The sequence below is a fragment of the Salmo salar genome, chromosome 01, assembly GCF_965601325.2.
Source record: "Salmo salar chromosome 01, fSalSal1, whole genome shotgun sequence".
Taxonomy (NCBI): Eukaryota; Metazoa; Chordata; class Actinopteri; order Salmoniformes; family Salmonidae; genus Salmo; species Salmo salar.
In genome coordinates this window covers 87,146,590-87,171,169 of record NC_138291.1, presented here as the reverse complement: position 1 = coordinate 87,171,169, position 24,580 = coordinate 87,146,590, and the positions used below count along the sequence as shown (strand labels likewise).

Sequence of the window (24,580 nt, the reverse complement as noted above, 5' to 3'; positions counted from 1 at the left end):
CCACTTTACAATAGTGCATCTAAATCTTTTGAGGGGGGGGGGGGGGGTTAGAAGGATTACTTTATCCTATCCCAGGTATTCCTTGAAGAGGTGGGGTTTCAGGTGTCTCCGGAAGGTGGTGATTGACTCCGCTGTCCTGGCGTCGTGAGGGAGCTTGTTCCACCATTGGGGTGCCAGAGCAGCGAACAGTTTTGACTGGGCTGAGCGGGAACTGTGCTTCCTCAGAGGTAGGGAGGCGAGCAGGCCAGAGGTGGATGAACGGAGTGCCCTTGTTTGGGTGTAGGGCCTGATCAGAGCCTGAAGGTACGGAGGTGCCGTTCCCCTCACAGCTCCGTAGGCAAGCACCATGGTCTTGTAGCGGATGCGAGCTTCGACTGGAAGCCAGTGGAGAGAGCGGAGGAGCGGGGTGACGTGAGAGAACTTGGGAAGGTTGAACACCAGACGGGCTGCGGCGTTCTGGATGAGTTGTAGGGGTTTAATGGCACAGGCAGGGAGCCCAGCCAACAGCGAGTTGCAATAATCCAGACGGGAGATGACAAGTGCCTGGATTAGGACCTGCGCCGCTTCCTGTGTGAGGCAGGGTCGTACTCTGCGAATGTTGTAGAGCATGAACCTACAGGATCGGGTCACCGCCTTGATGTTGGTGGAGAACGACAGGGTGTTGTCCAGGGTCACGCCAAGGCTCTTAGCACTCTGGGAGGAGGACACAAGGGAGTTGTCAACCGTGATGGCGAGATCATGGAACGGGCAGTCCTTCCCCGGGAGGAAGAGCAGCTCCGTCTTGCCGAGGTTCAGCTTGAGGTGGTGATCCGTCATCCACACTGATATGTCTGCCAGACATGCAGAGATGCGATTCGCCACCTGGTTGTCAGAAGGGGGAAAGGAGAAGATTAATTGTGTGTCATCTGCATAGCAATGATATGAGAGACCATGTGAGGATATGACAGAGCCAAGTGACTTGGTGTATATCGAGAATAGGAGTGGGCCAAGAACAGAGCCCTGGGGGACACCAGTGGTGAGAGCACGTGGTGCGGAGACAGATTCTCGCCACGCCACCTGGTAGGAGCGACCTGTCAGGTAGGACGCAATCCAAGCGTGGGCGGCGCCGGAGATGCCCAGCTCGGAGAGGGTGGAGAGGAGGATCTGATGGTTCACGGTATCAAAGGCAGCAGATAGGTCTAGAAGGATGAGAGCAGAGGAGAGAGAGTTAGCTTTAGCAGTGCGGAGAGCCTCCGTGACACAGAGAAGAGCAGTCTCAGTTGAATGCCCAGTCTTGAAACCTGACTGATTAGGATCAAGAAGGTAATTCTGAGAGAGATAGCAAGAGAGCTGGCCAAGGACGGCACGTTCAAGAGTTTTGGAGAGAAAGGCAAGAAGGGATACTGGTCTGTAGTTGTTGACATCAGAGGGATTGAGTGTAGGTTTTTTCAGAAGGGGTGCAACTCTCGCTCTCTTGAAGACGGAAGGGACGTAGCCAGCGGTCAAGGATGAGTTGATGAGCGAGGTGAGGTAGGGGAAAAGGTCTCCGGAAATGGTCTGGAGAAGAGAGGAGGGGATAGGGTCAAGTGGGCAGGTTGTTGGGCGGCCGGCCGTCACAAGACGCGAGATTTCATCTGGAGAGAGAGGGGAGAAAGAGGTCAAAGCACAGGGTAGGGCAGTGTGAGCAGGACCAGCAGTGTCGTTTGACTTAGCAAACGACGATCGGATGTCGTCAACCTTCTTTTCAAAATGGTTGACGAAGTCATCCGCAGAGAGGGAGGAGGGGTGGGGAGGGGGAGGAGGATTCAGGAGGGAGGAGAAGGTAGCAAAGAGCTTCCTAGGGTTAGAGGCAGATGCTTGGAGTTTAGAGTGGTAGAAAGTGGCTTTAGCAGCAGAGACAGAAGAGGAAAATGTAGAGAGGAGGGAGTGAAAGGATGCCAGGTCCGCAGGGAGGCGAGTTTTCCTCCATTTCCGCTCGGCTGCCCCGAGCCCTGTTCTGTGAGCTCGCAGTGAGTCGTCGAGCCACGGAGCAGGAGGGGAGGACTGAGCCGGCCTGGAGGATAGGGGACAGAGGAAATCAAAGGATGCAGAGAGGGAGGAGAGGAGGGTTGAGGAGGCAGAATCAGGAGATAGGTTGGAGAAGGTTTGAGCAGAGGGAAGAGATGATAGGATGGAAGAGGAGAGAGTAGCGGGAGAGAGAGAGCGAAGGTTGGGACGGCGCAATACCATCCGAGTAGGGGCAGAGTGAGAAGTGTTGGATGAGAGCGAGAGGGAAAAGGATACAAGGTAGTGGTCGGAGACTTGGAGGGGAGTTGCAATGAGATTAGTGGAAGAACAGCATCTAGTAAAGATGAGGTCAAGCGTATTGCCTGCCTTGTGAGTAGGGGGGGAAGGTGAGAGGGTGAGGTCGAAAGAGGAGTGGAAAGAAGGAGGCAGAGAGGAATGAGTCGAAGGTAGACGTGGGGAGGTTAAAGTCACCCAGAACTGTGAGAGGTGAGCCATCCTCAGGAAAGGAACTTATCAAGGCGTCAAGCTCATTGATGAACTCTCCAAGGGAACCTGGAGGGCGATAAATGATAAGGATGTTAAGCTTGAAAGGGCTGGTAACTGTGACAGCATGGAATTCAAATGAGGAGATAGACAGATGGGTCAGGGGAGAAAGAGAGAATGTCCACTTGGGAGAGATGAGGATTCCAATTTACTGTATACTTAACCCTGGCTGGTTTTGTTCTCAGGGTGCAGGTACTGATGAAGCATGTCTGATTGAGATCCTGTCATCTCGCTCCAATGCAGAAATCAGAGAAATCAATGAAATTTACAAACATGGTAAGAGCTGTGTATTTATTATTTGTATTTATTATGGATCCCCAGTAGCTGCTGCCAAGGCAACAGTAGCTAAAATGCCAAGGTAGCAGCTACTCTTCCTGGGGTCCAGCAGAGTTAAGGCAGTTTATACAATTTTTAAAAAACATTACAATACATTCACAGATTTCACAACACACCTACTCCACCACTACCACATATCTACAGTACAAAATCCATGTGTACCTCTGTGTATAATGCGTATGCTATCGTGTGTGTGTTTGTGGCAACTGACCACACGACTGAATAGTAGTCAAGGTGCGACAAATCTAGAACCTGTAGGACCTGCCTTGTTGATAGTGTTGTTAAGAAGGCAGAGTAGCACTTTATTATGGACAGACTTCTCCCCATCTTAGCTACTGTTGTACCAATATGTTTTGATGACAGTTTACAATCCAGGGTTACTCCAAGCAGTTTAGTCACCTCAACTTGCTCAATTTCAACATGATTTAGTTGAGGTTTAGTGAATGATTTGTCCCAAATACAATGCTTTTAGTTTTATAAATATTTAGGACTAACTTATTCCTTGTCACCCACTCTGAAACTAACTGCAGCTCTTTGTTAGGTGTTGCAGTGATTTCACTTGCTGTGGTAGCTGACATGAATAGTGTTGAGTCATCAGCATACATAGACACACAGGCTTTACTCAGAGCCAGTGGCATGTCATTAGTAAAGATTGAAAAAAGTAAGGAGCCTAGACACCTGCCCTGTGTGTTTCAGAGTAACTGACTGAAATGCCGTTCGTTTAAGAATATGTATTGAAATTCTGTTTGTTTCAGAGTATGGTAAGACCCTGGAGGATTCCATCAGTAACGACACCTCAGGACACTTCCGTAGGCTCCTCGTCTCACTCTGTCAGGTAACTTTTTATTGATATGTTATCGATGGGTTTTTGTTATGTTATTGATGTGTTGTTAATCGTTATCATTGTGTAACATCTTTGAAAGTGAAGGCTAAAGCTGATTCATGATGACAACCTAATACTCAACAAAGTCGGTGCTCTTGCACTTCAAACTGGCTATCTAATGGCTACAAATTAGACATATCTTTCATTTGTGTTAACAATTTCTGAAATGTCATATTATTTTAATGAAGTGAACAAGCGAAAACGACTCGGGAAACCAGATTTGTATGAAACTGCTATTGCCCTCTCAAGATAAACATCTACTATAGCCCCTTCCTGAGTCAGGAGTCAGGAAGTACAGCCTATTATAGAGCCATTTTTTGTTTACAAGCAAACGTCATATTGGAGTGGTGCACATGTATGCTCGCAGCAAAACGTCCTGTAGCAGATAGCTATACACTGATGTTGGGACATTGACAAACTTAGTAGTGTGTGAGTGATGACCATGAAAACACACAAGACTGATGGCTATAGCTATGTTCAAGAAGTAATTATTCTTCTGGCTTTACCTAGCTCTATTTGGGATATTTTACCTTGCCTCGCTGGCATGCTACGTAATCAGTCCTCCAATGACATCTGCAATGTTGTAGACGATGACCATCTGATTACGTGTTTGTTAACTCGCAGGAGCTGTATTTGAAGTTGAATGTGATCGTATCCACTTCAATGTAAACATACCCCTTTCTACTGCGAATATGTGCCCAAAACTTTTGATGCGGCTGGGTCTGGATTTTTCAACAAGCAATGGGTCTATGGCTGCATCCCAAAACTGCAGCCTATTCCCTATATAGTGCACTACTTTTGACCAGAACCGTATGGGCCTGGTCAAAAATAGGGCACTATAAATGGAATAGGGTGTAATTTAGGATACAAACCCATAAAGATGCCCTGGAAGATTTATGGAAGCAATTACTGAAATTGGGGAGGAGAAGTTGAGTTTCCATGCCTCAAATTCCTTCCTAGCTACCAGTATTCCACTATTCATAGTTTGTAAGGGTTTCCAGATTTCCCCCCCCCCCCCCCGTGGAATAATATCGTCTGCCTCCCAGGCACTGGTCAAAACCAGTGCACTATATAGGGAATAAGATGCCATTTGGGACGCATCCACTTCTTTTGTAGTAAAACCATCTTTTTGCTTCCTGTTTGAAGGGAAATCGAGACGAGAGGGAACAAGTGGACACCAACATGGCCAAACAGGATGCTCAGGTGAACACTGTTCTGTTAATATAATAGAAATTCAATTGTTTTAAAGATCTTTGTGATGTCACAATAGTGCTTATATACCCAGTAGGCTTATACGAAATTGGACATTATTTGTTTCATTTCTGATCTGAAACTTTACTTAAGGAAGCATGTGTCTGCCAATATTCATGTTAAAAAATTGAATAAAAAAAATATTGGCAGCCGTATGATTCCAAAGAGTTAAACAAGCATTTCATGCTTCTACTGATAGTGTTATTTTGTGTTAGATACTGATCATGTTGTGTGTTAGATACTGATCATGTTGTGTGTTAGATACTGATCATGTTGTGTGTTAGATACTGATCATGTTGTGTGTTAGATACTGATCATGTTGTGTGTTAGAAACTGATCATGTTGTGTGTTAGATACTGATCATGTTGTGCGTTAGATACTGATCATGTTGTGTGTTAGATACTGATCATGTTGTGTGTTAGATACTGATCATGTTGTGCGTTAGAAACTGATCATGTTGTGTGTTAGAAACTGATCATGTTGTGCGTTAGATACTGATCATGTTGTGCGTTTAGAAACTGATCATGTTGTGTGTTAGAAACTGATCATGTTGTGTGTTAGATACTGATCATGTTGTGTGTTAGAAACTGATCATGTTGTGTGTTAGATACTGATCATGTTGTGTGTTAGATACTGATCATGTTGTGTGTTAGATACTGATCATGTTGTGTGTTAGATACTGATCATGTTGTGTGTTAGAAACTGATCATGTTGTGTGTTAGAAACTGATCGTGTTATGTTGTGCGTTAGAAACTGATCGTGTTATGTTGTGCATTAGAAACTGATCATGTTGTGCGTTAGAAACTGATCATGTTGTGTGTTAGAAACTGATCATGTTATGTTGTGTGTTTAGAAACTGATCATGTTATGTTGTGCGTTAGAAACTGATTATGTTGTGTTAAAAACTGATCATGTTGTGCGTTAGAAACTGATCATGTTGTGTGTTAGAAACTGATCATGTTGTGTTGTGCGTTAGAAACTGATCATGTTGTGCGTTAGAAACTGATCATGTTGTGTTGTGCGTTAGAAACTGATCATGTTGTGCGTTAGAAACTGATCGTGTTATGTTGTGCGTTAGAAACTGATCGTGTTGTGCGTTAGAAACTGATCGTGTTATGTTGTGCGTTAGAAACTGATCGTGTTATGTTGTGTGTTAGATACTGATCATGTTGTGTGTTAGAAACTGATCATGTTGTGTTTAGAAACTGATCATGTTGTGTGTTAGAAACTGATCATGTTGTGCGTTAGAAACTGATCATGTTGTGTGTTTAGAAACTGATCATGTTGTGCGTTAGAAACTGATCATGTTGTGCGTTTAGAAACTGATCATGTTGTGCGTTAGAAACTGATCATGTTGTGCGTTAGAAACTGATCATGTTGTGCGTTTAGAAACTGATCATGTTGTGCGTTTAGAAACTGATCATGTTGTGCGTTTAGAAACTGATCATGTTGTGCGTTTAGAAACTGATCATGTTGTGCGTTTAGAAACTGATCATGTTGTGCGTTTAGAAACTGATCATGTTGTGCTTTAGAAACTGATCATGTTGTGCGTTAGAAACTGATCATGTTGTGTGTTTAGAAACTGATCATGTTGTGCGTTAGAAACTGATCATGTTGTGCGTTAGAAACTGATCATGTTGTGTGTTTAGAAACTGATCATGTTGTGCTTTAGAAACTGATCATGTTGTGCGTTTAGAAACTGATCATGTTGTGCTTTAGAAACTGATCGTGTTATGTTGTGCGTTAGAAACTGATCATGTTGTGCGTTAGAAACTGATCGTGTTATGTTGTGCGTTAGAAACTGATCGTGTTATGTTGTGCGTTAGAAACTGATCATGTTGTGCATTAGAAACTGATCATGTTGTGTGTTAGAAACTGATCATGTTGTGCGTTTAGAAACTGATCATGTTGTGCGTTTAGAAACTGATCATGTTATGTGTTTAGAAACTGATCATGTTGTGCGTTAGAAACTGATCATGTTGTGCGTTAGAAACTGATCATGTTGTGCGTTAGAAACTGATCATGTTGTGCGTTTAGAAACTGATCATGTTGTGCGTTTAGAAACTGATCATGTTGTGCGTTTAGAAACTGATCATGTTGTGCGTTAGAAACTGATCATGTTGTGCGTTTAGAAACTGATCATGTTGTGCGTTTAGAAACTGATCATGTTGTGCGTTTAGAAACTGATCATGTTGTGTGTTTAGAAACTGATCATGTTGTGCTTTAGAAACTGATCATGTTGTGCGTTTAGAAACTGATCATGTTGTGCTTTAGAAACTGATCATGTTGTGCTTTAGAAACTGATCATGTTGTGCTTTAGAAACTGATCATGTTGTGCGTTAGAAACTGATCATGTTGTGTGTTAGATACTGATCATGTTGTGTGTTTAGAAACTGATCATGTTGTGCTTTAGAAACTGATCATGTTGTGCTTTAGAAACTGATCATGTTGTGTGTTTAGAAACTGATCATGTTATGTTGTGTGTTTAGAAACTGTATGCTGCCGGGGAGAACAAAGTGGGGACAGATGAGTCCCAGTTCAACGCCATACTGTGTGCCAGGAGCAAACCCCACCTGAGAGCAGGTAGCTAACCATCCTGCAGTATCTGTGTTTATATTACCAAGTCAGTTCACTGTTCTGGCCGACAGGGTTGTAACCTCTCACATATTGAGTGAGGTTGTTTCCTCATATACTGTTTTTTATTACATGGTTATAGCGACCCGGCGCATGGTTCCAGCAACCCGGCGCATGGTTATAGCAACTTTGCAAAGGGCTCATTAGTATGACAACCTTATTACATGCTTAACAACCCTGCCTATGGCTATAACAACCGTATTACATGTTATTACAACCCTGCCCATGGTTATAACAGCCATGGCTCATTAGTATATTATGACAACCTTATTACATGTTTATAACAACCCTGCCTATGTTATAACAACCCTGCCTATGGCTATAACAACCTTATGACATGTTTATAACAACCCTGCCCATGGTTCTTGTTTCTGCTAGTGTTCCATGAGTACCAACAGATGTGTGGCAGAGACATCGTGAAGAGCATCTGCAGGGAGATGTCTGGGGATGTGGAGGATGGCATGGTGGCTGTTGGTAAGTTCAGAAATAACTATCTAGCACTTTTTGGATCTGAAATTCCTGTTGACTGATGAGTGTTGAAAATCATATGATTCAGGATCACTTTGGTTTGGTTTGATATGCACAGTGTCTACATAGGGCTCTAAAGGAGGAATGGGTTGCTACTTGGGACTAAGCCAGTATGAAGGTTAGTCATGTCTCTACTCTATGAAGTAAAGCCTTGTCTTCTTGTGTTGCAGTGAAATGCATCAGGAACACTCCTGAATACTTTGCAGAGAGGCTTCACAAGGCCATGGCGGTAAGGAAAGAAAACTGTTTCCCACTCCGCTGATGGAAATGTTGTTAAACCGTGTTTACGGGTAGCCGCCATGAGACATTGTTTGTAGTCACTATCACTATAGTGTCTTAGCTATTAGCTATTCCCTCCGCAAGGCAATCAAATAAGCTAAGTGTCAGTATAGAGACAAAGTGGAGTCGCAATTCAAAGGCTCAGACACGAGAGTTATGTGGCAGGGTCTACAGTCAATCACAAAAGAAAAAAACTGTCAATCACAAAAGAGACTACAAAAGAAAAAACAGCCCCGTTGTGGACCACGATGTCTTGCTCCCAGACAGAGTAAACAACTTCTTTGCTCACTTTGAGGACAATACAGTGCCACTAACACAGCCCGCTACCAAAACCTGCGGGCTCTCCTTCACTGCAGCCAACGTGAGTAAAACATTTAAACGTGTTAACCCTCGCAAGGCTGCAGGCCCAGACGGCATCCCCGGCCGCGTCCTCAGAGCATGCGCAGACCAGCTGGCTGGTGTGTTTACAGACATATTCAATCAATCCTTATCCCAGTCTGCTGTCCCCACATGCTTCAAGAGGGCCCCCATTATTCCTGTTCCCAAGAAAGCTAAGGTAACTGAGCTAAATGACTACCGCCCTGTAGCACTCTCTTCCGTCATCTTGAAGTGCTTTGAGAGACTAGTCAAGTACCATATCACCTCCACCCTACCCTGACACCCTAGACCCACTCCAATTTGCTTACCGCCTCAATAGGTCCACTGACGACGCAATCGCCATAACACTGCACACTGCCCTAACCCATCTGGACAAGAGGAATACCTATGTAAGAATGCTGTTCATCGATTACAGCTCAGCATTTAACACCATAGTACCCTCCAAACTCGTCATTAAGCTCGAGACCCTGGGTCTCGACCCCGCCCTGTGCAACTGGGTCCTGAACTTCCTGACGGGTCGCCCCCAGGTGGTGAGGGTAGGTAACAACATCTCCACCCCACTGATCCTCAACACTGGGTCCCCACAAGGGTGCGTTCTCAGCCCTCTCCTGTACTCCCTGTTCACCCACGACTGCGTGGCCATGCACGCCTCCAACTCAATCATCAAGTTTGCAGACGACACTACAGTGGTAGGCTTGATTACCAACAACGACGAGATGGCCTACAGGGAGGAGGTGAGAGCCCTCGGAGTGTGGTGTCAGGAAAATAACCTCACACTCAATGTCAACAAAACAAAGGAGATGATCGTGGACTTCAGGAAACAGCAGAGGGAGCAGCCCCCTATCTACATTGACGGGACAGTAGTGGAGAGGGTGGAGAGTTTTAAGTTCCTCGGCGTACACATCAAGGACAAACTGAAATGGTCCACCCACACAGACAGCGTGGTGAAGAAGGCGCAGCAGCGCCTCTTCAACCTCAGGAGGCTGAAGAAATTCGGCTTGTCACCAAAAACACTCACAAACTTTTACAGATGCACAATCGAGAGCATCCTGTCGGGCTGTATCACCGCCTGGTACGGCAGCTGCTCCACCCATAACCGTAAGGCTCTCCAGAGGGTAGTGGGGTCTGCACAACGCATCACCGGGTGCAAACTACCTGCCCTCCAGGACACCTACACCATCCGATGTCACAGGAAGGCCAAAAAGATCATCAAGGACAACAACCACCTGAGCCACTGCCTGTTCACCCCGCTACCATCCAGAAGGCGAGGTCAGTACAGGTGCATCAAAACTGGGACCGAGAGACTGAAAAACAGCTTCTATCTCAAGGCCATCAGACTGTTAAACAGCCATCACTAACATTGAGTGGCTGCTGCCAACATACTGACTCAACTCTAGCCACTTTAATAATGGAAAAATGTATGTAATTAAATGTATCACTAGCCACTTTAAACAATGCCACTTTATAATGTTTTCATACCCTACATTACTCATCTCATATGTATATACTGTACTCTATACCATCTACTGCATCTTGCCTATGCCGTACGGCCATCACTCATTCATATATTTTTATATTCATATTCATTCCTTTACACTTGTGTGTATAAGGTAGTTGTTGTGAAATTGTTAGGTTAGATTACTTGTTAGATATTACTGCATGGTCGGAACTAGAAGCACAAGCATTTCGCTACACTCGCATTAACACCTGCTAACCATGTGTATGTGACCAATAAAATTTGATTTGATTTAGACATATTTTCACACACACACACACACACACACACACACACACACACACACACCTAGTGCTGAGTGATTAACCAAAAAATGTTCAACAACTAATTGACAGGGTTCAATTATTTGAATTCCATTTCGTTCCGTTTTTTTCTTCTTTGTCTAGAGATAAATCAGATCCAGCCTGAACTGTGCGATGTAATAGGGAGTTGTAGTTTCCAACAGCTCAATTCTACATAATTTAGTGCATAAAACGTGGTAATTAACTACAATGACCATAATCCATTGCGCATCTACTTGTCCGGTCTGTTTCTTTTACGCATGCTATGGCAGAGGCGGAAGAATGTGCAATCTTGAGGGGATATAGAGAGCAGCTGTTGCGTCGCGAGGTACACTATATATACAAAGGTATGTGGACACTCCTTCAAATTAGTGGATTCTGCTATTTCAGCCACACTCGTTGCTGTCAGGTGTATAAAATTGAGCACGCAGCCATGCAATCTCCATAGACAAACATTGGCAGCAGAATGGACTTACTGAAGAGCTCAGTGACTTTCAGTGTGGCACCGTCATAGGATGCCACTTTTCCAACAAGTCAGTTCATAAAATGTCTGTCCTGCTAGAGCTGCCCCAGTCAACTGTAAATGCTGTTATTGTGAAGTGGAAATGTCTAGGAGCAACAAAGGCTGAGCAGTGAAGTGGTAGGCCACATAAGCTCACAGAACGGGACCGCCAAGTGCTGAAGCACATAGCTGTTTCAGTATGAAATATTGGATAAAGTAATAAAGACAGACACCAATGTAGACTCCGTAACAATAGCGTGTAAAAATCGTCTGTCCTGCCGCTGGAAGAAACGTTAGCACAATGACTGTTAGTCGGGAGCTTCGTGAAATGGGATTCCATGACCGAGTAGCCGCACACAAGCCTAAGATCACCATGCGCAATGCCAAGCATCGGCTGGTGTAAAGCTCGCCGCCATTGGACTCTGGAGCAGTGGAAACTCGTTCTCTGGAGTGATGAATCATGCTTCACCATCTGGCAGTCAAATGGATGAATCTGGGTTTGGCAGACGCCAGGAGAACGCTACCTGCCCCAACGCATAGTGCCAACTGTGTAGTTTGGTGGAGGTGGAATAATGGCCTGTGGCTGTTTTTCATGGTTCGGGTTAGGCCCCTTAAATCCAGTGAAGGGAAATATTAACGCTACTGCATTCAAGTGACATTCTAGACGATTCTGTGCTTCCAACTTTGTGGCAACAGTTTGGGGAAGGACTTTCCTGTTTCAACATGACAATGCCCCAGTGCACAAAGCGAGGTCCCTACAGAAATGGTTTGTTGAGATTGGTGTGGAAGAGCTTGACTGGCCTGCACAGAGCCCTGACCTCAACCCCATCGAACACCTTTGGGATGAATTGGAACACCGACTGCGAGCCAGGCCTAATCACCCAACATCAGTGTCCCACCTCACTAATGCTCTTGTGGCTGAATGTGAGCAAGTCCCCGCAGCAATGTTGTAACATCTAGTGGAAAGCCTTCCCAGAAGAGTGGAGGCTATTATAGTAGCAAAGGGGGGGACCAACTCCATATTAATGGCCATGATTTTGGAATGAGATGTTCGATGAGCAGGTGTCCACGTACTTTTTCTCATGTTGTGTATCTCTACCTGAAAATAAATGATCTAAGTGATTTAATAGTTGGTATTCAGCAGTCATAAAATTATGCCTTATTTACTTTGAAGAACTACAAAATAGTGATTTTGTCAGACCGCATAGGCAGCAGTCAAATAAAACAAATATAATATACACAACTGAAATATTTTAGTAAAACAAAGATGCTTAAGAAGCAATAGGCAGTAATGAGCAGTGACTACCATCATGGGACCCTTTAAAAAAAATGTATTCTGTGTTACAGCATTCAACCCAAATAATCGAAACCGAAATAGAAGACCGTGATTATTTTTTAATAATCGAACCGAAACCGAATCAAACTCAAAAAGCACTAATCACTCAGCACTTACACACACACACATTTAGACGCCATAGTGATTTTCATGTATTTTTTATTTCACCTTTATTTAACCAGGTAGGCCAGTTGAGAACAAGTTCTCATTTACAACTGCAACCTGGCCAAGATAAAGCAAAGCAGTGCTACACAAACAACAACACAGAGTTACACATGGAATAAACAAACGTACAGTCAATAACACAATAGAAAAATCTATATACAGTGTGTGCAAATGTAGTAAGATTAGGGAGGTAAGGCAATAAATAAATAGGCCATAGTGGAGAAATAATTACAATTTAAAACACTGGAGTGATAGATGTGCAGAAGATGAATGTGCAGGTAGAGATACTGGGATGCAAAGGATAATTATTTTTATAACAATATGGGGATGAGGTAGTTGGGTGGGCTATTTACAGATGTGCTATGTACAGGTACAATGATCAGTTAGCTGCTCTGACAGCTGATGCTTAAAGTCAGTGAGGGAGATATAAGACTCCAGCTTTCAGTGATTTTTGCAATTAGTTCCAGTCACTTGCAGCAGAGAGGCGGCCAAATAAGGAGTTCGCTTTGGGGATGACCAGTGAAATATACCTGTTGGAGCGCGTGCTGCTATGGTGACCAGTGAGCTGAGATAAGGCTGGGCTTTACCTAGCAAAGACCTTTATAGATGACCTGGAGCCAGTGGGTTTGGCGACGAATATGAAGCGAGTGCCAGCCAACAAGAGCATGCAGGTCGCAGTGGTGGGTAGGTTATGGGGCTTTGGTGACAAAATGGATGGCACTGTGATAGACAACATCCAATTTGCTGAGTAGTATGTTGGAGGCTATTTTGTAAATGACATTGCCGAAGTCAAGGATCGGTAGGATAGTCAGTTTTACAAGGGTATGTTTGGCAGCATGAGTGAAGGATGCTTTGTTGCGAAATAGCAAGCCGATTCTAGATTTAATTTTGGAGATGCTTAAATGTGAGTCTGGAAGGAGAGTTTACAGTCTAACCAGACACCTAGGTATTTGTAGTTGTCCAAATATTCTAAGTCTGAGCCGTCCAGAGTAGTGATGCTAGACGGGCGGGCGGGTGTGGACAGCGATCGGTTGAAGACTATGCATTTAGTTTTACTTGCATTTAAGAGCAGTTGGAGGCCACGGAAGGAGTGTTGTATGGCATTGAAGCTCGTCTGGAGGTTTGTTAACACAGTGTCCAAAGAAGGGCCAGAAGTATACAGAACGGTGTCGTCTGCGTAGAGGTGGATCAGAGAATCACCAGCAGCAAGAGCGACATCATTGGTGTATGCAGAGAAAAGAGTCGGCCCGAGAATTTAACCCTGTGGCACCCCCATAGAGACTGCCAGAGGTCCGGACAACAGGCCCTCCGATTTGACACACTGAACTCTATCTGAGTAGTAGTTGGTGAACCAGGCGAGGCAGTCATTTGAGAAACCAAGGCTGTTGAGTCTGCCGAAAAGAATGCGGTGATTGACACGAGTCGAAAGCCTTGGCCAGGTCGATGAAGATGGCTGCACAGCATTGTCTTTTATCGATGGCGGTTATGATATCGTTTAGGACCTTGTGTGGCTGAGGTGCACCCATGACCAGCTCAGAAACCAGATTGCATAGCGGAGAAGGTACAGTCGGATTCAAAATGGTCGGTGATCTGTTTGTTAACTTGGCTTTCGAAGACTTTAGAAAGGCAGGGTAGGATAGATATAGGTCTGTAGCAGTTTGGGTCTAGAGTGTCTCCCCCTTTGAAGAGGGGGATGACCGCGGCAGCTTTCCAATCTTTAGGGATCTCAGACGATACGAAAGAGAGGTTGAACAGGCTAGTAATAGGGGTGATGGAGTGATGGAGACTACAAGCTATGTTTCAGTGCTACTTCATGGGATGTCACCTACTGTGTTGAGTAGAGAGATTATGCTTATATTATGATGACATTTTGTAAAGTTTTGGACTTCGGTAAGGGTTTTTTCAACTATTCGGGCACATTTATTTTCTCGAGGCAAGCCGAAGTTGGTAGCCAAAGTCAGTAGCTGAAGTCTATGCCCCTTTGTCAGTGATTGGTCAAAAGTAGGGATTCTTCAATAAAGTCTTTGTTGTCATTCAATGAGAGACGACTCGTTTTCATGCACAATTTTTCACTGATAAATACTGCACGAATATTTTAGTTAAATGTAAAGTTGCAAAAACGTCAAAATTATTGACAGTTTTCTTGAGTCATCTTGGATTAATTCTGACTATTTTGAAGTGTATACTGGCTACGGTGTCTCAAAATGGACAAACGGTACTATTGCCGCTTTTTTCAAATTTTTAAGGGAGTATGCAAGCACACTCGTTCGGTTTGCCTAGCCGAGTTTGGCTTGGCGCCAGCCGAACTGAAGCATACTGATGCCTTAACCCCTCTGTGATATAAATCCTTTAATTCATGTTTAGTATTGACTCTGTACTATGTGTTCCCAGGGGGCTGGGACCAAGGACAGGACTCTGATTCGGGTCATGGTGACTCGCTCTGAGGTGGACATGCTGGACATCAGACAGGTGTATCAGCAGACCTACGGGAAATCACTGTACACCGCTATCTCTGTATGTAGCTTACACAAATAATCACTATGCTAAAATTATTTTATTGGAATCAATCCATTGATTTTATGCTATGGAGATGGATTGCTGCCAAAATTATGGAAATTAATGAATAATAATAAATTATATTCATTTCTTGGTTTATCTAATGGAAAATGATGCATTTAATACTGTTTTTTTCTCTCCATCTGATAGGGTGACACCTCTGGTGACTACAAGAAGATGCTGCTGAAGCTGTGTGGTGGAAGTGATTAGAGGGAAATTCGTCTACATCAACCAGGACAGTGAAGTCATAGAGTTAGAATGAGAATATTTCAATTCGGAGGTGCTATGGCCGTTCTATTTCTATGAGTGTGCTAGTCCATAAGAATGTGCCAGACACGATCCTATATCAACCTGTGATGCATGTCGTTATTTTAGCCTTACTTGTGTCTCACACTCCAATGCAACATTTCATTACTAACTACTAACACACACACACCATAATGTACTAAATGATATATGCAAGATAATTATTTTCTTTGCTGCATATGCAATCAGTTATTGTGTAGTCTTGATACATTTTCACAGTGGTGGAAAAAGTACCCAATTGTCACACTTGATTAAAAGTAAAGATCCCTTAATAGAAAAAGTATTTTTACTTAAGTACTTTACACCACTGCATTTTCAAATGTTTTTTAAATCATGATATGTGTAATCATATTTCATGTTATCAGGATAGTATCATTGTATACTAAAATACAGTACTATAATTTACAAATGATTAGCTTTCTGCCAAAAACTAAATATATATTAACATTTCTGGATGTTAAAGCCTTTGTGTAAACACGTGCAAATATTTTAGGAGATTTAGATACTTAAGATATACAAAATGTTGTATCATACAGTTTTATTGCTGACTACTACTATATTCTATGCAAATTAGCACCTTGTTTCATTTAGAATGAAAGCCAATAATAATGAAATATCACCACACATTTTTTCCCAAATTTTTCTCTGTTAGTGACACCTTTTATTAATGTAGGCAATTTTCCATTGCTTGTTTCCCAGATATAAACACAATGTTGCCTTTTATGCTGCAGACCCAAAACCCGCCATGGCATGCAACTCTTTCAATGTTATACCATCTATTTTGAAAGCTATTTAGTTCCACACAAGTCAATATTTGTTTCTCATGTAATCGTTCATTGCCATTTTTACCGTAATTTGAATGTAAGTCATTGTGCATCTGTTTGCCAAACGTGAAACATTTATTCATTACATAGGTATCTATAACCGGTATACATGTAGTAAAATGTTATGCCAGTAGAGAGCAGGTTTTATACACAAGTGAAATTGGCAATGGATCCACTGAGACATGGTAACTGGAAAATGATAACTTCTGGCACAGTATATAGCTATTATATTAATACCACTTTTTTTACTTGTCACAATGGCCCAAAAGTGCTGCCTTTGTACAAACTAACGTTTACAATCATTTGATTGTTGTAAAGTTCATCCACAGGCTTATAACGGCATCCTTAGTGTCAATTAAAATATTTTGACTGACTCATTTTCTGTTTCAATAATTTGATTTTTGTCCTTCATATTCATATCATTGATTGTCATAGCCTGAGTGCTATTAAGCTAAATCCTTTACACTCATAGGCTGGACAAGGACAGCATTGAAGATGGAAAGAGCACAAACAGACTTGGGACCAGGCAATGACTAATTTCTCTAGTGAGAGACATTTAATAACTTCTTAAATAGTCATTTCCCTATTAGACAGCTGTTTAAGACAACATTGATAATTTGCATTTCAAAGGCCTGTTTCATTTGCACCTTGAACCTACGCAGACACATCGAAGTCAAGCTGACATTCAATCCCTCTTCAGAGACAAGATTTACCTCACCTTACCTACAGTCAAAGGTGGAAATGAAAAGGCTCATATGAAAGTATCGTCTCTGCATGGGCCTTCCTCTCTTATCTGAGAGGGGAAATTAAATAGTGTCTCATATGGCATCCTATTCCCTTTATAGTGCACTACTTTTGACCAAGGCCCATCGAATAGGGTGCCAATTGGGACTTGAGAAAAAGGTTGGTTTGCGTTAGAGTTCACTGCCACACCAGATAGTGGTTTTAGCACAGCAGAGAGCTTTAGCTGGGCTGCTAAAAATAGTGGATGAAATGGAGGATGAGAGAAATGTATTCAAAGGCAATATTTCAAAGACTCCCCCCCTCTCTTTTCCTATCTTTCCCACTCTCTTCCCTCCCTTATTTACCCTAATTTTACCAGGTAAGTTGACTGAGAACACATTATTTTACAGCAATGACCTGGGGAAGAGTTTCAGAGGGGATGAATGAGCCAATTTGGAAGCTGTGGTTGATTTGGTGGCCATGATGGTATGATTGGTATGAAAGATTGGGGATTTAGCCAAGGCACCGGGGGTTAAAACCCCTACTCTTATGTTAAGTGAATGAAGCTTTTCTCATGCATCTGTAATCATTTTAACATATGTTGACTAGGCTTCTTGTATCGTACCGTCACAGACTTATAAATTACATATCAAAGAGGCTATTTTGAAGCTGGATTTACCTGCAATGATTGTGGTTCTTTCACCCACCGTAGTTGACTTATTGTAAGTCGCTCTGTATAAATCTGACGTCAAAAAAAATATTATTTTACACATTTTGTATGTGTAAAAAGGCTCTAAGAGCATCTTCTAATGACACAAATGTCAATAATACTGAGGAAAAATAGGAACCAAATCTTTGTGTTTGAGGGTTAGCTTGGTGTTACTACTAAATGACCCTTCACTTTGTAAATCCATGTGATCCTTTCTTCATCAAATATAAAGGTCAAAGGTAAATTAGGAGCAAAGCGGGAAAGTCCGACCACTTCCTTGTACTGTTGTTACAGAGTTACACTTGATGAATTATTAACACATATTTTAGTACCAGGAAAATATTTAAGCCTTTCTAATCATCATGCCCTTTACACAGCTTAAACACATACACCTATACCGTCTATGGCGTGCACATATAGTCATTTCCAGCTGTCTATCAGAGAGAATGGCTGAATGTGCCATATTGGCTGGGAGTGGGGGAATCTACATTTGGCTTGCTGTTTAAATGCTCCCATAGAGTCATGTTGATCAATAATATGTCCATGCGTCATCAGAACTGAACTGGTGCAGTCAGACCAGGGCTACTGTCAACCAGAGCTGCTGTCAAGGTCAGACCACCATGTACTGATTGACTGACTCACTGGGTCTTCTTCCCCCTGGGACTGTCTCTACTACTGTATATTGTACTCAAGGGAGGTTGGGGCAGGTTGTCTGTCTCTCACCTGATCCATACCATTCCATGTTCAATTCATGTAGAAAGGGTCCGGGGAGACAATTCAGACTGAAATGATTTGATTACTGACCAGGGTTGGGATCAATTCCATTTCAATTCAAGTCAAGTCAATTCAGAAAGTAAACTAAATTCCAGTTCCAAATGTTTAAAATCTTTACTGAAAGGTGTTGAAGAGAATTGGAATTTGAGTGTACTTCCTAACCCCTGCTCCTGACAGGACACACTCTTTTTCAGGTTGGAAATACTCTTTTTCAATCAATCCGATCTGAAACATGGCATTCTACTTTATTTACATCCAGTTATGGGGATAGACAGTAGCACAATGTGGTCACTCACAGGAGTTGATAGGAGTGGAATTTATCCAGCCAGTTGATATGGAATGAGTGAACGTTCTGCCGAAGTGACATTTGGTTGCCATGGATGTAGTAATCCCTGTTTAACTCTCAATCCTCCATGAAAAATTAAGGATTAGAAGAATAACACATCATAATGAGATAGCAGATTTCCCGATGCAGTGAAACTCACCCATTTAATCCTGGATTTTGGCATGTATAGCCTACCCTTTCAATCATGCTACCTCTGATGAACTAAACAAGTGAAGTCTTTTGATGTATTACAATAAAATCCTATTGTATCCAATTGTATCTATACCATGAGTTGATGGGATGTTTCAGCCCCCTTAAGTGTGTTTGTGTATGTGTATGTGTGTGTATGTGTGCGTGTGTGTATGAGTGCGGGCACGCACATGTGTGTGAATGTGTGCATGCACGTGCATTCATTCATAGACTATATGATAGCACAATGTGCATTTCAAGTTCAAATGAATTCTAATTGACAGTAGAAGACTACTATAGCATTCAATAGCAACCCTCACACCCCGTATGTTCTGTGACAGTTAGGTTCGAGGAATTTACATATTTTCACAAAATTCCAATCAGCTCTATATGGATTTTCCAAGTAAAAAGCTGAAGTAGCTGAGCTGACCGATTTAGAATAATCAGTAGTATTGTTTTCAAGCTGTTTAAAACGCCAAGGGGTCAGTCTATAGGCACAGTGTGTACAGAATTAAGCTCACTCACAGTAGGGCCAGCTCAGCGGTGGTGGTCTGTGTATGGGTTACTGCAATGAATGGCATTGTTTGCATCCCAAATGGCACCCTATGCCCTATATAGGGCACTACTTTTGAACAGGGCCCATAGATGTTACCAGGGGCGCAACTTTGGATTTACCATACCATATATATACATATTATTTTATCCAGTCGGATTATCACTCCAAACAGCCTACCCGACTGCTCGGAGATGTCCGCATGGTCCTAAAGCACACCGTGGCCTCGTTTTGTATCACATTCCAATGATAAAACTGTAGTGTTGGGTTAGAAATAGGCCATAGATGTCAGGGTTAGAGGCTGTGTGTTATAGCTTAGAGTTAGGCCATTGACCCCATCTCCCAGCATTTGCCTCCTCATCTCGTCTTCCTCACTCAATCTCGTTTGTTTCTCAAGACCTTCTCATCTGCATGGCAGATGTGACTTCTGCCTCCAGTCACTGAATCCTTCTTTTAGATGATGTGAGAAGGATTCGACTATGTAGAGCAGAAGCAAAAGTATAAGTGCAGATGTGTCAACCAGTGGACAATCCAGATAGGAATACGTCTTAAATGGAACACTTTTCCGTATATAGTGCATTAGGGGCTCTGGTCAAAATTATGCATTATACAGGAAATATGCTGCCTTTTGGGACACAAAGAGGAATATATCTCGTTCAGTATAAACAGAATATTGTAATATTTTATACAAACTGATAGCCTAATAATCGACAGAGTGTTGTGGTTTAGAAATAGGTATAAAATACATCAGAGGAAAACGTGCCATGAGAAATTATATAATGCAACAGACCTACTGAATATTTTTCACTACAAAGATCCTCCATTCAGCAGAAAATGACAGGAAATAACGGGGATAATTCAATATTGCTATTATTTTTGTGGGTCTATTTTATCGCAAATGGTGTCCCTACCAATTCACAGTAATATTGTTCTACCTTTCAATGTAAAGTTTTAAGCCAGGTGCGCCTGTGAAAAGCCCCGCCCACTTGGCCATTGCACTAAAATATGATTGGCAGGGGAACTACAGCTGCTGCGCTCGAGTCATGGTGGAGGTTGCGGTTCTGGGCAAAGGCTCTTAAAGAGTTGGACTACTTTTCAGCATGTCGGTCGAACTCGACTTAGAAAGACCGGATTTAATGGGTATACGAAGCGGACCACTTCAGACGTAGCCTAATAGTCACGAAAACGGAGGAAAAGTTGGATCTTGAACGCTGTGGTAAAATGTAACCCTTTTTCTTAGCGCACCAGTCAACAGCCCTGGGCAACAAATATGGCTACTTGGGTCTACTCTTTTCTATTTGGGATGAAAAGCGACACAATTTGGCTATGCACTACAATCGCGGGACGACGACTCAACTCTTCCAAGAAGTGACCTATCCAGAAAGAGTTACAGCTGAACTGTATAGATATCTTAAAGTGGTCAGCTGATAAAACGTAGGCAACGCGGTGTCGTGCAAATAGCAGCGAGTTGAGAGAGATGGAGTCTAAGCACAAAGAGTTGTTAGATAAACGCTACCAGAACTTACTGGAGTCAATAACACATGCAGACCGGGTCGTGGAGGTGTTGTCTCAAACTGGTACCCTCACCCAATCGGAACGTTTTGAACTGAGTCACAACTGCTCGTCCAACTCGGAGAAAGTGGTTCTTCTGCTGAAAATCTTGATAAGCAAAGAGAGAGACCATTTCAAAGACCTTTGCGTTGCCCTAGAAAAGACGCACCCTCACCTGAATTCTGCACTTTTAATGAACGGCGTTGGAGACGTAGATCATTCATCTGGTGAGAAATTACAATCCTCAAATCAAATGTCAAAGAATGTCATTATACATACCCGAAATATGGGCCAGAAATCTGTCAAATGCAGTCGTTGAGATGATCAAGACCATCACAAGACGATGTAAACAACTTGACGTCACTATGCCCCATGTGTGGTCTCAGTCCCACGTTCATTATGGACATCTGCCACATCTGGTGGTCCACTTTAAGATTTGATCTAGTGTGTGTGTGTGTGTGTGTGTGTGTGTGTGTGTGTGTGTGTGTGTGTGTGTGTTCTCCATTCCAACCTAATTCACTTCTCCAGCTTTGATATTAACAATATGACAACATAAAGGATAGCAGGACAAAGTGTGGAGGGACTTTGGGTTTCTTTGGGTTAAATTCTATTTTTAGAGAGAAAGAGAGACCGACAGTGATTTTACACTCACACACAGGTTGAACACCTTACCCCCCATTGCTATTAGTGAAAGTATTATTAGTGAAAGTATTTAATGGAATTAAATTACTAAAATAATCAATGGTGTGGTAGTGAGAGTGGCCATGCTCTTATTGGAACACAATCAATAACTGTATAGATGTTAAATGTCAAAGCCAACTGAATGAGAGTTTGCACCTACATTACAGTGACTGTGTTATAAGGTGATAGTAATGTGTGATAAACTTTGGATTGCTTTTCGTGTTAAAACTGTGTAGAAAAGGTAGCTAGTTTCTCAGAATCAGACAGAGAAGGTAAACTGGATTAACAGCTTTCATAGTAGCATTTTTAGCATTCAGTATTCAATAAGAAACCTATAGTCAGAGTCTGAGACCTCCGTCTAATACAGGTAGGTGTAGATGATACCCCAAAATATAGTTATTCCACCCCTTTCTTTAACCTGGGTACCAGTCAGTTTTTGCTCTCTTGTCAAATCCTTATGTTGGGCTTGTCAATGAGTATGGTTACATGCATACAATAATGCAATTATTGTGGGTTGTCAGATAGTATAATAATTTGATTAAAACATTTACATGCTTTGCAAGAACGATTCCCTAATAATCCTGTTTTCATGGATACATGAGGGCACTGATGAATGCAGAAACTTTCCAATCAAAACATTCTACCACAGCGACCATGTTATTTTTGGTAAGCATATTTAATTCTGAGTTCGGACATACTGTATAAAGTTTGTATGTGAAAACTCCAACCGATTATTGGAGGACCAAAAAAAGCCGCGATACCAATTAATCGGCCGATTTTTATATATATATAAAAAATCGGCCGATTAATTTTTATATATTTGTAATAATGACAATTGCAACAATACTGAATGAACAATGAACACTTATTTTAACTTAATATAATACATAAATAAAATCTATTTAGTCTCAAATAAATAATGAAACATGTTCCATTTGGTTTAAATAATGGAAAAACACAGTGTTGGAGAAGAAAAGTAAAAGTGCAATATGTGCCATGTAAAAAAGCTAATGTTTAAGTTCCTTGCTCAGAACATATGACAGCTGGTGGTTCAATATTCCCAGTTCTTCAATATTCCCAGTTAAGAAGTTTTAGGTTGTAGTTATTATAGGAATTATGACACATCGACTATTTCTCTCTATACCATTTGTATTTCATATACCGTTGACTATTGGATGTTCTAATAGGCACTATACTATTGCCAGCCTAATCTCAGGAGTTGATAGGCTTGAAGTCATGAACAGCGTGTGAATCAAGCATTGCTAAGAGCTGCTGGCAAACGTAGGAAATATTGAATGAATGCTTACGAGCCTGCTGCTGCCTACCACCGCTCAGTCAGACTGCTCTATCAAATATCAAATCATAGACTTAATTATAATATAATAATAAACACAGAAATACGAGCCTTTGGTCATTAATATGGTCAAATCCGCAAACTATAATTTTGAAAACAAAACGTTTTTTCTTTCAGTGAAATACGGAACTGTTCCGTATTTTATCGAACGGTTGGTAACCCTAAGTCTAAATATTCCTGTGACATTGCACAACCTTCAATGTTATGTCATAATTACGTAAAATTCAGGCAAATTAATTACTGTCTTTGTTAAGAAGAAATGGTCTTCACACAGTTCGCAACGAGCCAGGCGGCCCAAACTTCTGCATATACCCTGACTCTGTTTGCAATGAACGCAAGAGAAGTGACACAATTTCCCTAGTTAATATTGCCTGCTAACATGATTTTATTTTAACAAAATATGCAGGTTTAAAAAAATGTACTTCTGTGTATTGATTTTAAAGAAAGGCATTGATGTTTATGGTTAGGTACATTCGTGCAACGATTGTGCTTTTTTCGCAAATGCTCTTTTGTTAAATCATCCCCCGTTTGGCGAAGTAGGCTGTGATTCGATGAGAAATGAACAGGCACCACATCGATTATATGCAACGCAGGACAAGCTAGTTAACCTAGTAATATCATCAACCATGTGTAGTTAACTAGTGATTATGTGAAGATTGATTGTTTTTTATAAGATAAGTTTAATGCTAGCTAGCTACTTACCTTGGCTCCTTGCTGCCCTCGCGTAACAGGTGGGCAGCCTGACACACAGTCTTCTCATGGAATGCAATGTAATCGTCCATAATCGGCGCCCAAAAATGACGATTACCGATTGTTATGAAAACTTGAGATCGGCCCTATTAATCGGTCGACCTCTATCGGTGTATGCTTACTTCGATTTTGATCTTACGCCGATTTAAGATATCAGAGTAAGGCTTTTACATGGCCTCCCGAGTGGCACAGCTGTCTAAGGCACTGCATTGCAGTACTAGAGGCGTCACTACAGACTCTGGTTTGTTCCCAGGCTGTGTCACAACCGGGAGTCCCATAGGGCGGCGCACAATTGGCCCTTCACTGTCTGGGTTAGGGGAGGGTTTACTGCACATTCCTAACTCTGCTATACCTGCACTATTACTGCACATTCCTAACACTGTTATACCTGCACTATTACTGCACATTCCTAACACTGTTATACCTGCACTATTACTGCACATTCCTAACTCTGTTATACCTGCACTATTACTGCACATTCCGAACACTGTTATACCTGCACTATTACTGCACATTCCTAACTCTGCTATACCTGCATGATCACTAGGTCTATATATTTGCTCTAAAAGGACCACCTAGTCTATAAGTTTAATCTACCAGTGTTCATATTGCTTTTGACAGAGTCCAGTGTTTAGTAGCTGTAAGGTTAAGAGGAGAAGATGTTTGT

At 42.1% G+C, this 24,580-nt stretch overlaps 2 protein-coding genes across 4 annotated transcripts in view; both read left to right on the top strand.

Annotated features, from left to right (window-relative positions):
• LOC106611643 (annexin A4) overlaps window positions 1–16,677 on the top strand; it is a 30,607-nt gene extending 13,930 nt beyond the window's left edge. Inside the window, exons 8-15 of the mRNA XM_045723558.2 lie at window positions 2,715–2,805; window positions 3,621–3,700; window positions 4,895–4,951; window positions 7,489–7,582; window positions 8,012–8,107; window positions 8,332–8,390; window positions 15,010–15,132; window positions 15,325–16,677. Of these exons, the coding sequence (XP_045579514.2) occupies window positions 2,715–2,805; window positions 3,621–3,700; window positions 4,895–4,951; window positions 7,489–7,582; window positions 8,012–8,107; window positions 8,332–8,390; window positions 15,010–15,132; window positions 15,325–15,384 (660 nt within the window). The 3' untranslated portion in view covers window positions 15,385–16,677. The remainder of the gene's footprint in view (window positions 1–2,714; window positions 2,806–3,620; window positions 3,701–4,894; window positions 4,952–7,488; window positions 7,583–8,011; window positions 8,108–8,331; window positions 8,391–15,009; window positions 15,133–15,324) is intronic.
• A 3,913-nt stretch (window positions 16,678–20,590) lies between these two features.
• Window positions 20,591–24,580, top strand: part of LOC106611651 (disks large homolog 5) — a 132,257-nt gene continuing 128,267 nt past the window's right edge. For all 3 annotated transcript variants that reach the window (XM_082977655.1, XM_045723553.2, XM_014212109.3), the window contains exon 1: window positions 20,591–21,355. In XM_082977655.1, the coding sequence (XP_082833781.1) occupies window positions 21,055–21,355 (301 nt within the window). In that variant the 5' untranslated portion in view covers window positions 20,591–21,054. The remainder of the gene's footprint in view (window positions 21,356–24,580) is intronic.